This window comes from Lygodium microphyllum, chromosome 16, assembly GCF_053477565.2.
Source record: "Lygodium microphyllum isolate KBCC chromosome 16, Lygodium_microphyllum_v1.1.10, whole genome shotgun sequence".
In the NCBI taxonomy this organism is placed as follows: Eukaryota; Viridiplantae; Streptophyta; class Polypodiopsida; order Schizaeales; family Lygodiaceae; genus Lygodium; species Lygodium microphyllum.
Genome location: NC_141150.1, coordinates 77,956,084 through 77,972,210, shown reverse-complemented (window position 1 = coordinate 77,972,210; position 16,127 = coordinate 77,956,084). Strand labels below are relative to the sequence as shown.

General features: G+C 40.0%; 1 protein-coding gene across 4 annotated transcripts in view; it reads left to right on the top strand.

Moving 5' to 3' along the window:
- Nucleotides 1–1,397: 1,397 nt before the first annotated feature.
- The window catches only part of LOC148023012 (vesicle-associated protein 1-3-like), a 47,848-nt gene continuing 33,118 nt past the window's right edge, over nt 1,398–16,127 (top strand). Inside the window, exons 1-6 of one of the 4 annotated variants that reach the window (XM_087695997.1) lie at nt 1,398–1,553; nt 1,649–1,787; nt 2,033–2,156; nt 2,255–2,325; nt 2,817–2,898; nt 3,002–3,117. In XM_087695997.1, the coding sequence (XP_087552123.1) occupies nt 2,102–2,156; nt 2,255–2,325; nt 2,817–2,898; nt 3,002–3,117 (324 nt within the window). In that variant the 5' untranslated portion in view covers nt 1,398–1,553; nt 1,649–1,787; nt 2,033–2,101. Of the gene's footprint in view, nt 1,554–1,648; nt 1,788–1,815; nt 1,945–1,978; nt 2,157–2,254; nt 2,326–2,816; nt 2,899–3,001; nt 3,118–16,127 lie in introns of those variants that run through there. The other 3 variants (XM_087695995.1, XM_087695996.1, XM_087695999.1) reach the window with 3 other exon arrangements.

Genomic DNA, 16,127 nt, shown 5'->3' with positions numbered 1-16,127 from the left:
TCTTTTCTTTTCACTCTCCTTCCTCTCCTTACCTCGCTCTTCTTTTCTACATTCTCCTCTCTCCCTCTCTATTTCTCTCCCCCTCTCTTTTCTTTTCCTTATTCCCCTCTCTCTTTGTTTCTCCCCCCTCTCTCTCTCATTGTTTCTCTCACTCATCCTCCTCTCTTCCTTCCTTCATCTTTTATTTCTCTATTTCTCTTCCTCATTGTTTTATTTCTCCCATTTCTCTCCCTCTTTCTCTTTGCTTCTCCCTCTCTCTCTTTCAATGTATCTCTTCGTAATGAAAAAAAAACATAAAAAACATAAAAACAAAGCAAGAAGAGGCAATGTACCTACCTCAAAGGCTCGAAGATGAAACCCTTTGTGCCTCATATTTGCAGCTTTCCTCCCTTCTCCCTTGCACACTTCTCCTCCTTTACGTACAGTGAGCAGTTGGCAACAATGGTGATGAGCTCTCCCTCCCTCCCTCCCTCTCTCTCTCTCTCTCTCTCTCTCTCTCTCTCTCTCAAAGCTTTGAGCTCTCTTGCTCTCTCTTTTGTTCTCTCTCGCATATATATTTGGCAAATGCCACGCTTGGGTTTTCGACACTTTTTTTTCTCAGAGCGGCATGATTTGCAACGCTAATATTGACCCATATAGTTTCGCCACTATTTTGCATTGCAAATGACCATCGCTATTGCCTCATTTCCTTGTAGTGAATCATGTCCTTTAGTGTGTCAACATGACTACCCAAATCTTTTTTAGGACCTTAGCCATAGTCTATCCATTGTGATCTCCAAGCTCCAAATTCTCTTGATTCTCTCCAAATCTAAAATCTCGTCATAGCAAGTCTTTTTATGACTTAGTATGTAGCATTCGAGATAGGTTTTCTCCATTGATCATGATCACCAATTTCACATTCAAACTGAAGAAGCTGCCTTCATAGACCTAATTCTCTCATCAACAAATCTCCATGAGGGTTCAAATGCCTTACTAAGGCTCAATCCTTCCTCCGCCCTTAAAATCTCCCCATTAGGAGTCAACCAATGCTCAACTTTGTGTACCCCTCTCTTCACAAGGGAGAAATCTCTCCTCTTGAGTAGTAGGACTAGAGATGGTTGTATATTCTAGCACCAAATATACATTGTCCCCCCTAACCAGTTCTATCTTATTACAGACCCTAGAGCTTCCTAATAGTATTTTCTTCTAGGAGTTCAGCAAGTGAAGTAAAACACCTTGAGCTTGAAGAGCCTACAATGAAGCAAATCCTTTAGTTGTGGTGATGCAATATACCAAGCATCATACATGACCAGGGTGCCTTTTGCTCCTGAAAATTGCTGAAAAACTTTGGTTATTATTGGCAGGCCCTTGCAAATAGGTTGCTTATCATTAGATTATTAGATTAATGGGTTATTGTGGAGTCTCATTCCTTGCTAATTGAATTTTGGGCTGTTATGGAGTCATTGCTTGTTAATCGAACTTTAAGCCCTACGTTACAGTCGTATTGAAGGTTCGCCGCTTGCTGTTCTGTGTCGTGCATTCCTTCGTACCTACTAATACGTCCTCCCTCAGAGGTAATATATTGTCCGATGCCCTTTCAAGTTCCATCGACTCGTCTTCTCTCAGCTCGCCATAGCCTTCTGCTTTGACACTTCTCCTCCTTGCACAGCTTTTCGCCAAGATTTCCTTGTGCCGGATCGTTTGATCGGATGAAACCAGCTGATCTATCTTTGTCCCAGAAAACGATACAATTGGTTCCTCGTGAATCGTGATCGTGCCTAGTTTTCTTTTTGGCTTCTGCTTTACGCGTAAGCATCCATCGATGCTTTCCTATTTCAGAGCAAAAACGCCTAAGGATTGCTTACATGTAGCTTTGACCAAACTGCGTGTGATTTCACCTATCCAGTGATTGGAATGGTGATTTAACATTGGAGGACTTCTGCACCTCTGTCTAGTGTGTGATAGGTCTGATTACTACTGAATTTTACTTTTATTGCAGAAAACAATGTGACGGAAAGATATTCACACAGCACAGACTGCCTGATCCTCGCAGGTTGTATATTAAGTGTGCGGATTGTATCTAGTAGACTGAGGCATTTGGATTTCTTACTGGCATCAAAAGATGGCGATGGCTGGGGAACTTATTTCTGTGCAGCCTGGGGAGGTCATCTTCCAATGTAAGTTTGTAGATGATTTGCAAAACCTGCGATCTTTTATGTCCTTCTCTTGTGCCATAAAGCCATGTTTACTTACATTGCGGCTTATTCTTCTGTAGTTGAGCTCCGAAAGCAGATATCATGCTCCTTGCAGCTTGCCAATCCAACAGAGAACATAGTGGCATTTAAGGTTGATGATTCGTTCTCTGCATCATGTCAAGGATGCAGTTTCATGATGCCGCGGCATGCAGTTTACTCTTAATGGACATTGAAATATGCTAGCTCTCCAAGTTTAATGCCAGGAGTATAAAAGTCTTGAAATATATTGCCATCCACAAATATAACCATGGTCATGCATTCGTTCTCCACATGTATGATTGAATGGGCCCCATATTTGAATTGTCCGAGTGCGTACGAGTGTGAGCTAGTTTAACAAAGGTGCACAACAATGTGTCTGGTAACAGGATGGTTGTGTCAGGGAGCATGTTCCTCCATAAACTCAGGCACGCTCCATTATGTAATGTGTTTAATGGGTCATCCCCCTCAATGTCTTTTGGATTCTCTTCTTTGATTGTCACACTAACTATCAGGGTGCATTGTGTAATGTGTCTTTTTAGTTTTCTGTTCATATTTTATTTATTCATGTCTTATCATTCTAAGGAGTACCGTTTTTCAACTCAGGTAAAAACTACTTCTCCCAAGAAGTACAGTGTTCGCCCTAACACTGGGATTATTTATCCTGGGGCAACTTGTAATGTCACAGGTGACAAAGGGTTCTTCTGGTGTCCTTTCTTTCATGCTTTTATGGTTTTTTTCAGAATTCTCTCTTTGCTTTATTAATGATAGACAAAATGGTGGGCTTGTAGTGACAATGCAAGCGCAACGAGATGCCCCTCCTGACATGCAGTGTAAAGATAAATTTCTTATTCAAAGCATTGTGGTTACAGATGGCACTCAACAAGCTGAAGTTTCACCAGATCTGGTATGTGAATCAATTATGCTTTGCTGCCCACAATTTAATTCAGAATATGGTTTTTTGTGTTTCTGTTGGTTTGTAGATAGTGGTACTTGGAGTTATAGAAACTTCAGGAGAGTTTTGGAAATGATTTAAGACCTCTTATTGTTGATGGACGTTTATACATCCTCCTTGAAAAACATTTATTTACTGGGTTTGTGATTTAATTTGGTCAGTTAGCCCTTGGGCCAAAGCCAAAACAAGGAACACGGAGTTTGAGAGAAGGACACCTGATAGATATGCTCCTGTGATTGTGGACAAGTCCAAAACATTTGAGGAGTGCTCTCATTGAAAGCACCCCATCTTTAATGGATGGTAGGGGCAGTCCTCTTAGTTGGGATAGAATATTGCCTAGTGTACATCTCGCCTGAAAATCCTTCTTAAGTGGCAGATTATTAGTCCAGATTTTGAGAATCTTCTTTGCAACTATTGAAGAGGATCTGGTCAATGCCAAATTGAATTGGTGAATTTGGCACGATTGGCTCTAAGGCATAAGCTGCCACTTAGTGTATATTCTTTAAATGTCGTGCCATCAAGAGAGAAAGTTGTTGTATTATGTGAAATGCCCCATAACTGCAATCTACTTTTACTGTTCAATAGAGGGACTGGTAGAAATGGTCCAATCATACTCCAAACCACATCGTTTGAGCTCAATGGAGGATCATAATTGTATCTTGAGGAGTTGGAGCATTATTCACCCCAAAAAGCCTTGGCTACCAAAAAATGAGCCTTCCTTGGTTTTGCAATAGCTGGAGGAGGATTGCTTAGCTCCAATGCAAACATCTCTCCATTTGGAATGAATTTCCTTCAATATTTTTTTCTTGTCCACTAGGTACAAGAGAGTGCCTTTTTAAGTAACAAAGTTTTTTAACAAAATAGCATATTAGCATTCTACACATCATGGCTGTACGGGCATTGTATTTGAGTGCATTGCATTTCTGTGAGAGTGGCATGTTTCAGCCTGGCTGAAGTTCATTTTTGGCCTCAGTTATGGCTGGCTGACCTTATCATTATTTTGCTCCATTTCTGCCTATTTATAGGCCATCTCTCGTGCAGATTATTATTCATCTGATACATGCACACTGCATCCTGCTGGAGAGGGGAGATTGGAAGCACTCTGCTGGTTGCCTACAACCCGTGCCTTTGTATATACTTGTGCTTTGGTGTATGGATTCCATTTACTGAGCAGTTCATGCGTTCTTGTTCTTTTGTTCAGTTCTCTGTGTTTACAGCACCTTTATCTTTTTATTCATTTGATAGGGCATGCATGTGTGGAACTCTTAAAATGTCACAAAATCTGATGTTTAGCATGTTTAATTCAGCTTGTAAATGCATTTGTGTGAGGATTTGTGCATAGAGCAGCCAATCATTTTGGTCCAAGATTGCTGTTGCCCCTCAACTAACATTTTATATGCACCAGATATAAGTATTCTCCAAAGGAAGTAACACAAAATCCAACATCTAAAATATGATTGTAGTGTCATGCAGAGAAGGGGGTTACACTGCTCACATGTCCTGCATCTATCTTTCCTAAATTTCCTTTTGAAGAACAGATCATGCTCTTTGTCCACATGCCTACATTTTGTTTCTAGGTATATGGGCTATTGTGTTTGTTTTTTTTTGGGGCCTTTAAGCATTTCATTTGCTCATCTCCATAGTGATATACATGTACTACTCATCAAATACACACTACATTGTTTTCTTCTCACCTATGGTACAATCATGATTGATCGGAAGACTTTTCAAGGAAATAATAGGGGAAATAGAGAGCACAAAATGTATGACAACACATAGAAACACAATCTGATGAATGCTCAATGGAAGAAAGGTGCATAAAAATGAGAAATGTAGATAGATGCAATTGGCTTCCATGTCTCGAGGATTGGGCTGGTGGTGAGCTGAAGGAGGTGTCAAAGATGCCGAGGACAGCTCCTATAATGTGCTATTGCCAGGGTGGATCCCAGAACACAACAATAGTCCTACTATCTAAAGTTTGATGATATGTATGGCATGTTCATGATTGCTTGGAAGACTTTGCAAGGAAATACTAGGGAAAATAGTGAGAGCCAAAATGTATGACAACACACAAAAACACAATTTGAATCCCGATGAATGCTCAATGGAAGAAAGGTGTATAAAAATGTGAAATATGTACAAAGAAGCAAGTGCCGTCCATGTCTTGAGGATTGGGGCTGGCGATGAGCTGAAGGAGGTGTTGCAAACGGCAAGGACAGCTCTAATGATGTGGTATATTCAAGAGGGATTCCAAAAGACAGCAGCAGTCTGCCTATCTGATGTCTGATGATGCGGACCAAGCTCTGTCGAGTGTGGGCAGCCAAAAAGCAGCTGTAAACTGACTCAAAGATGACATGGTAGATCAAGGATGATGTGGTCAGAGAATACAACAGCCCTACTAGGTGTCAGAAGTGGGTGCAATGATGGAAGCATGTGAAGCAGTTGTAATGGATTGCACAACATGAGAGAAAAGAGAGATTGCAAGGAGAACCCTACAAATAGAACTTAGAAGAATGGTTAGGAAATGGAATCCATATACCAAGACATGAAACAATTAGATACAATAGTGAGTCATTGGCTGAGTGGGTAGTGGCCATAGCAACATGGAACGGGGAATGCCATGATTTTCCATTCCATATGGCTATATAGTCACATGGAATAAGGACGGAGATAGGGGACCCAAAACTAGCCATTCCATGTTGCTATGGCAGTGGTAGTGGCACCCACTCTCCAATAGGACCTACGGACATTAGAGCATGCTAATGATGATTCAGTGATTGAGGAGGAGGGAGTAGTGGCTATTCACCATTATTTTGCATCTTCTTCATAGTTATGTTTGTGGTTAGAACCTATGCGGACCAAATCCATTGGTGGATTTCTATATTTTGTCACATTCATAGATGATAAATCCCGATTCACTTGGATATATGGGCTGAAATCTAAGTCTGAAGTCTTCTCTTGCTTTAAACTTAAATTGCCATGGTGGAAAACCAAAGCGGCTTTTGGCTTCGGACCCTTTGCATTGACAGGGGGTGATTATCTTTCCAAAGAGTTTTTAGAGTATCTTGCATCTCAAGGTATTCATCATCAATGCGTCAGAAGTGGATGCAACAATGGAAGCATAAACATGTGTTGTAATAAACTGTTAAACTCAAGACAAAAGAGAAAGGAAAGAAGAAACATTGAAGAACACAATGCAGATGAGAACTCAGATGTGTGCTCGGGAAATGGAATCCATATATCCAATACGAGATAGTTGCATACAACAGTTAGTCATTGGCTGTGGGCATCAACATTGGCTCGCCTCTCTAGCACAGAAGTCTATAATTGTGATGGTGAGTGACTAATTGATTGAGGAGGAAGAGCTTGAATAAATAGGACAATAATATGTCTTGAATATGATTAGGTCGGCCAGCAATAAATGTTAAATATCTTCAATATGAAGACCATAAAAAACCAGCACCTGAAAAGAGAGAAGATCATAGTATATCTCTGTGTTTGTCCTAATGTTTCTTAGTAGCATACATGAACAACTTGTCAAAAATGCCTCTGGAATATACGTGACTATAAATTCCCTGCCTTCGGCCAGCAGACTGCCAAAGTGTCCCCTCATGTGAGCTCATGACTAGGAACCAATCATGTTCTCTGTTAGACAAGCCATCATGAACCTGGATGAAGTGTCCCCTCATGTGAGCTCATGACTAGGAATCAATCACGTTCTTTGTTAGACAGGCCATCATAAACCTGGATGTCAATACCTAGCTCCAGGATTTGAACCTGCCAGACTTCGATCGATGCATTAGGGAAGTCCCTCTCTAGATCCCGTGCATCTGAATAGATGTATAGATGAGATGCAACTGCCCTATCCACCCTCTCACACTCCCTCTCTAGCACTAGAGAGTCCTGAGGGATGCCATTATTATCACCACTAGTAAGTAGCAGAGGAAGGAGCCATCAATCCCTTTCTGTGTGTAATAAAGCAAATTTTCATGTTACCTTAGTTAAGACAATTAGCCTATTTTAAGCTGGAGTATAAAAGGCAAGAGGGTGCCAATGTAAATCATCTTTGTTAATTATTTTTCACATCTCCACTTCTTGGAGCTTGAAGGTATTTCCTTCTCCACCATTGTAAGGGGTGAGTTCCTTGCAGTAGCTGTCATCAAATTCATCTCAAGTTTCCATGACCTCTTTCAAACTTGTAACCTCAGTAAATTTGATATATCTACGTGTTATTAGCTTCGTTTGGAGCTATCAAACACTCAAATTAGAGGAGTATAGCTCTGGTTATTGACCATTCTTTGACAGGCAGTTCTGAATTACTATAGTTTACGTGATGGCAAGGAACAAGAAGAAGGAGTAGGTATTGAAGCACATTAATGAGGGCTTAGAAGATTACCATACTGAAGCTAATCCTACCATAGGGGCCACAAATCAAGGACAAGAATTTATGGGCAATAGTATAACTAATGAGGAGATCCAATGGCCAAGAGTTCCTTATGACAATGAGCCTAGAGCTGAAGTAAATGTTACTTATGACTCCAATGATTTCTAGCAGCTATCAAAGCAAGTTGGTAACATGAATGAAGGTCTAATCCAACTTACCCATTCAATGGATGACAAGTTTGGCAAGATGATTACACAAATGGAGCAGCAAAACCATAGGTTGGATGCCAAATTTGAACAACTGTTTACGATATTCAGCAACTTGGGTAACAAATTGCAAAGTAATCCACCTTTCCATATTGAAGATGTACCTATTGTTCATGGCAATGTGAGGTTCACAGCAGCCCATCAGCATATACCATCCACTTTTGAACACGGAGGACCTTTTAAAGTGAATGAAACAGTTTAGCCTCATATCAACTCTTGGAATAGAAACATGCCAAACTTTACTAATTCAAGAGATAAAGGATAGCAAGATTATTCCTTGCATGATGATAGAAATGAGTTTGTACATGGATGTCATTCCTTCTATAAAGAGTTTGGTTCTCAACATACTCAAGTTCATCATGTAAGAGATGATCAAGGGTAGTATGCACATGGTAAAGCAAGGAATGGAGACAATTTCCAGAAAGATCATGATGATAGGTTGCCACATGGGATATCCACTCAGAACCAACAATCACATGGGAACTCATTGTTTGGTCGTCAGTCTTTTGGAAATAATCGAAATGGGCAGCGTTCATCTACCCCTAATCATGGACAGCAAGCAATGGGTGATCATTTTAATAGGCAACAAACTTTTGGATATACCAATCATAATGGGCAGCACTATCATTATGACAAGGAATACAAGGACAAGATCAACATATCCAATTTCAAAGGAGATAACCCTTCATTGACCAAACTTAAGGAATGGATCAACAAATTGGAAATGTATTTCACCCTTTACCCACGCAATGATCAAGCAAAAATTTGTTATGCAGCCCTACATCTAGAGGGATATGCGCATACGTGGTGGAGATACATGAGCAAGATTGGAGAGAATGTTTAGTCTTGGGAGGACTTCAAATCAGCCATGGCTCAAGTGTTCGTGTCACCCATGGAGAAGGAAAGGCTTGAAAGGAAATGGTATGATCTTAGGCAAAGGGATTCTACAGTGAGGGAGTATTCCAGCCAGTTCTTAGACATTTCCATGTATGTAGAAGGCATTTCTGATTCAGCCAAACTGAACAAATATATTTTTGGTCTTGATCCAAACTTTTCAGTTGAAGTTGGGGCAGCCAAGCCTACAAATGTCTATGTAGCCATTCAATATGTTGAAAGGTACAGCCAGAAATGTAGAAGAGATTTAACTCCATTACAGCCCAAAATAGGAATGAACTATCAATCAAATCAGCCTATGAGATTTGGACAGCAGTTCAGCCAACAAAGAGAGGGATTTCGAGCTGAAAACAGGTTTTAAAATAATTTCAGCAAGGTTCCAACTTACCCTACAGCATATGCTTCAAAATAGGGCAATAATTTCAGATATAATGTTGATCCAAAAGGAGAATTCAAGAGGGTTGAAGGTGCAACTAAGCAATATCCCAATAACAACAGCAACAAGGCACTTCTCAATGACAAATCCAAGGGTCTATGCTATAAATGTGGGGAGGAATGGTCTCCTGAGCACAAGCAAAAGTGCAAAGGATATATGGCAAAGTCTAATATGCTGAATATTGAAGATTTTGATGAAGAACGGACACAAGAAGAAAATCTTTTGCATGTAGAGCCAGTTTCTACTTGTGATGAGATGCATGAGCATGATGATCAAGACACATAGGAGGAATTAGAGCTGGTTAGTAGTTTCCCTTATGATCCAGGTAGTCCATTTGATCTTGGTGGATCAAAGATTGATGATTCTTCTATGGTTTCTTGTCATCCTATGTTATGTTCCATATCTCAGGATGCATGGATGGGTTGTAAAGGTGAAAATACACTTTGGCTCAAGGGTACTATAAACTCAAAGTTTGCTCATATTTACATTGATACGAGTAGCACACATAGTTTTGTCAATGCCAAATCATTGTATGAGCTGAAGTTACTACCTCAAGAAATAGATGTCCCACTGAAGGTACAAGTGGCTAATGGTACTCAAGAGTTGAGCAAAGAGATATGCCGACAAACTCCTATTGAATTATCACGGTCTTGCACTATTATGACAGACTTGATTGTCTTAGATATGGGTCCTATTGACATCATTATTGACTACGATTGGCTTAAATAGCTTGGAAAATTTTCTTTGGATCTAAATTAGATGTTCATGGAGTTTACTTGGAATGGGCAACAAGTAAAACTTAATGGCATGGAGAGAAAGCAAGTGGAAATAATCAGCAAGAAGAAGATAAAGAAGGAAATTAATGCTATGTCTTGCATTTCCACACTTCTTCTATCAAAGGCAGATGAAAATCAGCAATCTACTACACCTAAGGAGCAAGATCCATGTCTATGTAAACTCTTGAAAGAGTCTTAAGGACATATTTCAGCCGCCTACATCATTGCCTCCTCAGTGTGAAGTGAATCATCCTATTGACTTAATACATGACACTAAACCCATCAACAAACCTTCTTGCAGGTTATCCAAGTATGAGAGAGAAGAAGTAGAGAAATAGGTTAAAGACTTGCTGGAAATGGAGTTTGTTCAGTCTAGTCAGTCACCTTTTGCTTCTCCCTACTACTTGTCAAGAAAAAAGATGGGTCATTTAGGATGTATATTGATTATAGAGACTTAAAACAAGAGTACCATAAAGAACAGGTGTAACCAGCCTGTTCACTGGAAAGGGCGGTTGTGTACAACTAAAATATAAAAATGCTTTCACCCAATTCACAGTCGCCCACTTTACCTGAACTTAAAGACACAGAATCAAGAAGACATACAGGAAGCTAGAATGCTCCTGTTGTGACATAGACACCTTGTTGGTCCCTAAGTCAGGCGCCCCTTGCAGTATTTCTTTATTTTTAAAAGAGAGAAAGTACAATGGGCTGTCTTTCACCTATTCTGGGTGAAATTTGGCAGCATAACAGTACAATTACTGACCCAAAACAAGTTGACCAGGAGGGGAAACTCTGCCCAAGTCTGAAACTTCTGGTTGGAGTGCAGAATTGACCATTTCAGCCTACTGTAATTACTGGTTCAGACCTGTTTTGACACTTGTTTTCAGCTCATATTGTTCCCTGCACTGTTCTGCATCATCTATGCCAAGTGCCCCTTGATTCTGACATCAATTGGGCTCTGAAATAACCTCTGAACAGTCCAGAATCAGTACTGATTTAGTGCTGTTTCAGACACTTGCTTGGTGAGGTTACCACCCTTACCTGTTCCTGCTGGGGGCAGCAAACAATTGCTCCTGTTCCTGGAGAAAGGAGGCTCTTGCCTCATGCAAAAACAGCATATTCCCACACAATTGTACATGAATCAGCAGAGAGGCCCTCAACTGAGGCATATCCATAACTGTTAGGGGGAGAGAAAGAGAAAGTAGGGAGCAAGCTCAACCCTGTGTGCACCATAGACAAGGTAGGCCAGCTCTCAATTGCTCTCCATCTGCAGCTATCCATCTTCCCTTTCACAAATGAGCCCCCAATACCCAAAAAAAACTGCACGCCAGCCCTTCTTTAAAGAGGTAAGTGCACAAATTTGTGCCAAATGGCAGCACTGGAAGGTATTTCCCGTTCTAGCCTTCCGGTCTAAAATTCTCCATCCTCGGTGCGAAATTTGACCTCGGCACAGACGAAAGGATTAATCCTCGTGCAAAAACGAAGATAATGACGCGAACATATTTTGGGGTCCAAAAATAGTAACTCCCTAAATTTTAGGAGTTGCTTCCATTGCATCCCCACTAGTCTTATGACCATCTTTGCAGACTATGGCTATATCCAAATTTGTAATGTAGCTCAACTGAAAGTGAATTTCCACTGATGACCCCACATGGATTAATCTCTTGGAGATTTGACCATCTTCACTTTGAACTAGTCTCTTCCAAGCTAGTTCTTCAACACACTTGTCTATATACACTTTCACAAGTCTCTTCTAGGCTTGTCAATCTACAATGCCATCAGTCTCTTCCAGACTTGTACTGGACCTTAATTGTCCAGTCTTGACTCACTAGACATTCCTGTCCATTTCACATAATGGCCATGCAACTCAGGCGTTTAGATTTCAAGAGGGATTCTTCCAAAAAGAAAAACCAAATAAAGTATGTAATAAAGAAATCAACAAAAAGGTAATAGTTGTCACAGTCTTGTGACAACAGGTACCCAATTCCCTGCATTGATGATTTGTTGGATTAACTCAAGGATGCAAGAGTTTTCACTAAGATTGACTTAAGGTCCTGATATCATCAAATCAGGATGAAAGCAGGGGATGAGTACAAGACAGCTTTTAGAAGAGAAAGAGGTCTCTATCACTTCCTAGTTATTCCATTTGGACTTTCAAATGCACCTGCAACTTTCCAAGCTCTTATGAATAAGATTTTGCAACCATTCTTGTATAAATCAGTCTTGGTATTCTTTGATGATATTCTTATCTATAGCAAAGATAGAGAGGAACATCTGAAGCATGTTAGAGAAGTCCTTCTTACCTTGAGAAGACACAAGCTTTTTGCAAAGGAGAGTAAGTGTACTTTTATGGCTGAGGAGGTAGAATACTTAGGTCATATAGTTGGTGAAAAAGGAATTATGGTTGATCCAAAGAAGGTCAAGTGCATCAAGGATTGGCCCATACGACAGAATTCTACTTCATTGCGAGGATTTCTTGGATTATCTTTTTTCTGTAGGAGATTTATCAAGAAATATGCCCATGTAGCAGCTCCTCTCACTGACAAATTGAAAAAGGAAGCCTTCTTTTGGGATGTTACAGCCACTATGAGTTTCAATGAGCTGAAAAGTCTTCTAATCTCAGCACCTATCTTAGTGTGCCTAGACTTTTCCAAGGAGTTCACTGTATTTGTTGATGCTAGTGGCAGAGGTATTGGGGCTGTTTTATGCCAAGACCATGGTGTTATTGCTTATGAAAGCAAGAAGTTGGATGATAAGAAAGAGAACTCCACGTCTATGAGCAAGAAATGTTAGCCATTCTTCATGCAATCAAGAAGTGGCACCACTACATCTATGGTGGCCATTTTAAGGTGGAGCGACCATCGTGTGTTGTAAGTATTTTCCCTCTCAGCCAAATCTCTCTCCCAAACAAAGACGATGGCTAACTACACTTTAGAGATATGATTTTGAGATTTCTTATATGGCAGGCAAGGATAATGTAGTGGTAGATGCCTTATTTAGGATTTGGGCATGTTCCGTTTCTAGCATCTCTACCATACATAAGGATTGGATCTAGGACATTCAAGAAGAATATCTTTTAGATGAGCACACTGCCAATATTATGAAGAAATTACAGCAAGATGATGGATCTGAATTTCCCAATTTCAAATGGCAAAATGGACTCCTTTGGTTTAAAGGGAGAGTATACTTGACCCCTCAGTCATCATTTAGGTTTTAATGTTTTTAAGAGATGCATTTTTCTCCTTTGGCAGGACATATTGGATTGTTTAAAACCTTTGACAAGATCCATAAATGCTTCTATTGGAAGGGACTTTGGAAAGATGTCAAGGAGTATGTGATGCTTTGCTTACCATGCCAGCAGAATAAAGACTCAAATTTATTGCCTTCAGCCTTTGCCTATTCCACATGGTAAATGGACTGATATCAGCATGGATTTTATTACAGGACTTTCTACCACTAAGCAAGGCTGGAATAGCATTTTTGTCGTGGTTGATCGTTTTACAAAATTAGCCCACTTCTTACCTACCAAAGTCCAATATTCACAGGTGGTAGATCAATTCATGGAAGAAATTTTCAGACTTCATGGATTATCTATGAAGATTGTTTCTGACAAGGATTCCAAGTTCATGGGGAATTTTTGGAAAAGCCTTTTTACTTCCATGGGTACCAAACTAACCCCAAGTACTACCTACCATCCACAAACAAATGGGAAATTGAAGGGTCAATAAATGGTTAGAAATGTACCTCAGACACTTTTGCCATGATACACAGAATGCATGGGATCATTGGATTCATCTTGCAGAGTTCTGTTACAATAATTCTCATCACGAGTATTGGTATGTCACCATTTGAGGCATTGTATGGATATAAAGTCCAAGTATCTTTAGCATTGTTTCATGATTAAGTGAAACCTCTTGCTCGAGAAGAGTTGGAAAAGATGGAAGCCTTAATGAAGCAGTGCAAAGAAAACATTAGGAAGGCACAAGAGACAATGAAATTATATGCATATGATAAAAGAAGGCATGTGGATTTTGAAGAAGGAGAATGGGTATTTTTGAGAGTACCTAAGTCTTGTTATGCTTCTCTTAAGGGTAGGCATAACAAGCTTGCTCATTGCTATTATGGTCCATATCAAATCACAAGGAAAGTTGGAGATCTTGCTTACCAACTTGATTTTCCTTCAACCACACACATTCACAATGTTTCATGTGTCTCAACTCAAGAAATACATTGGGCCTGACATACAAGTTCTTGAAGAGATGGTTTAATTATTTATGAGCTCAAAAGGATTATTGGCAAGAGAGAGAAGGTTCTAAGAAACCATATTGCTATGGAATATCTTGTTAAGTGGAAGGGATTGCCTATGGAAGAGTCATCTTGGCAATACGCTTCATATTTAGATCAGTTTTCATGGCTTTTTCAAGAAGATAATTAGTTCATTGCACAGTGGACAGCTTGTTGTTATAAATTTTTGTCACGAAAGTAATTGACTTATCGACATTAAAATTGGATTTTGATGATATGGATGGATATCTTGTGAATTGTAATAAAGCAAATTTTCATGCTACCTTAGTTAGACAATTAGCCTATTTTAAGTTGGAGTATAAAAGGCAAGAGGGTGCCATTGTAAATCATCTTTGTTAATCATTTTTCACATCTCCACTTCTTGGAGCTTGAAGGTATTTCCTTGAATTAAGAAATTGCAAGCTATGGTTTCCAACATTTCTTGTTGTCTGGCATTTCATGTTAGTCTTTGTGTAAATTTCCATTGAATTGGCAACCTTCTTTACATCGCGAGTCGAAGAAGCTGATCCCTTCCGCACCTTGGCCTTCGCTGTAGCGAGAGGATCGGAGTTGGAGTCTGAGGCAAATGAGGACTTGCGGAGAAGTTTGTATCCTGCTTTGTCTTCTTCTTCTTCTTCTTCTTCTTATTCTTATTCTTTTTGGAAGCCGCTAAATCTTTGCAGTCCTTCTGTAAATGACCTTTCTTCCCATAGTGGTAACACTGGGTCTTCTTCTTCTTCGAACCCCTCTTTGAAGCTACAAAGGCCTCATTGGAATCTCTAGAAGATGATGAAAGTCACTCTTGTAACTGCAAAGATGCCTCATGATCAAGTAGCATTGAGGTCATATGTGTAAATTGATAGGAGTGGATGATGTCAGTGTCCTCAAAGCATTCGCCACTCCATCAAACACCCGAGGGAATTTGGAGAGTATAAGTCCAATAAGATGAACCTCTGGAAGAGTAGATTGCATTTGCAGAAGCTGGTCTTGGATTTGGGTCACACGAAGTAGAAAATATTGGATAGTATCGTTGGCCTTGAATGTAATTTGTTGGAGCTGTCCAGAAAGAGTAATTGTCCTCATAGGGGAAGGTGTTGCACACAACAGCTGTAACTTCGTCCATACTTTAGAAGATGTCCAGTAGTAGGTAACCGCTGGGAGGACATCTTTAGAAATACATCGAAGTAAGGCCAAATAGGCACGACCATTGTTGAATCCCATGTAAGCACCGCTTCCTCATGGTTGTCTTCATCAAAATCATTTGATGCGAAGTAGGACGCTGTGGACAAGGAATAGCTTCACAGACGACGTATCATAACTGCTTTTGCACAAACCAAGCTTTCATCACAACACTCCATGTGAGATAGTCAGGTCCATGTAACTTATCATTAGTGGATGTGCACGGAGGAGCCATTTGGACAAGGTGAGAAGATAAGGAGAGAAAAGAAGGTATTTGGAGAGGGAACACAGCCAAACCACGCGCATAGACTGCAAAAAATGAGAGTTTACATGTAATATTTACCAAAAGCTGACCAAAATAAGAAGAAATCTGTTGCGAATAGTAAAAAAATTCAGCCAAAAACTGCGTGAAACAGCAAAAACGTCCTGATGATGCAGTCGCCAACTAGGAGAAGATGTAGAGGCACCAAAACGCAGGCTGGAATTGACACACAAGAAGTAGAGGTGCCAATGTAGATTGTATGGATGCTGATGTGAGAAAAAACGCTTGAAAAACAAGTCATCTAGTTGGAATAGTAGTCGCCTGATTAGGAATGGTCAAAACAGTCCTGAAATTAGCAAAGAAAACACAGTAGGAGTGGTGTTCAATGCTTCTTAGGCCATACAGGATACTACTAGCCGTTCATGCTGAACTATGCATTGATTGCTAGACCTTAGTATTCGAGTGTATCGAAGAATGTCAA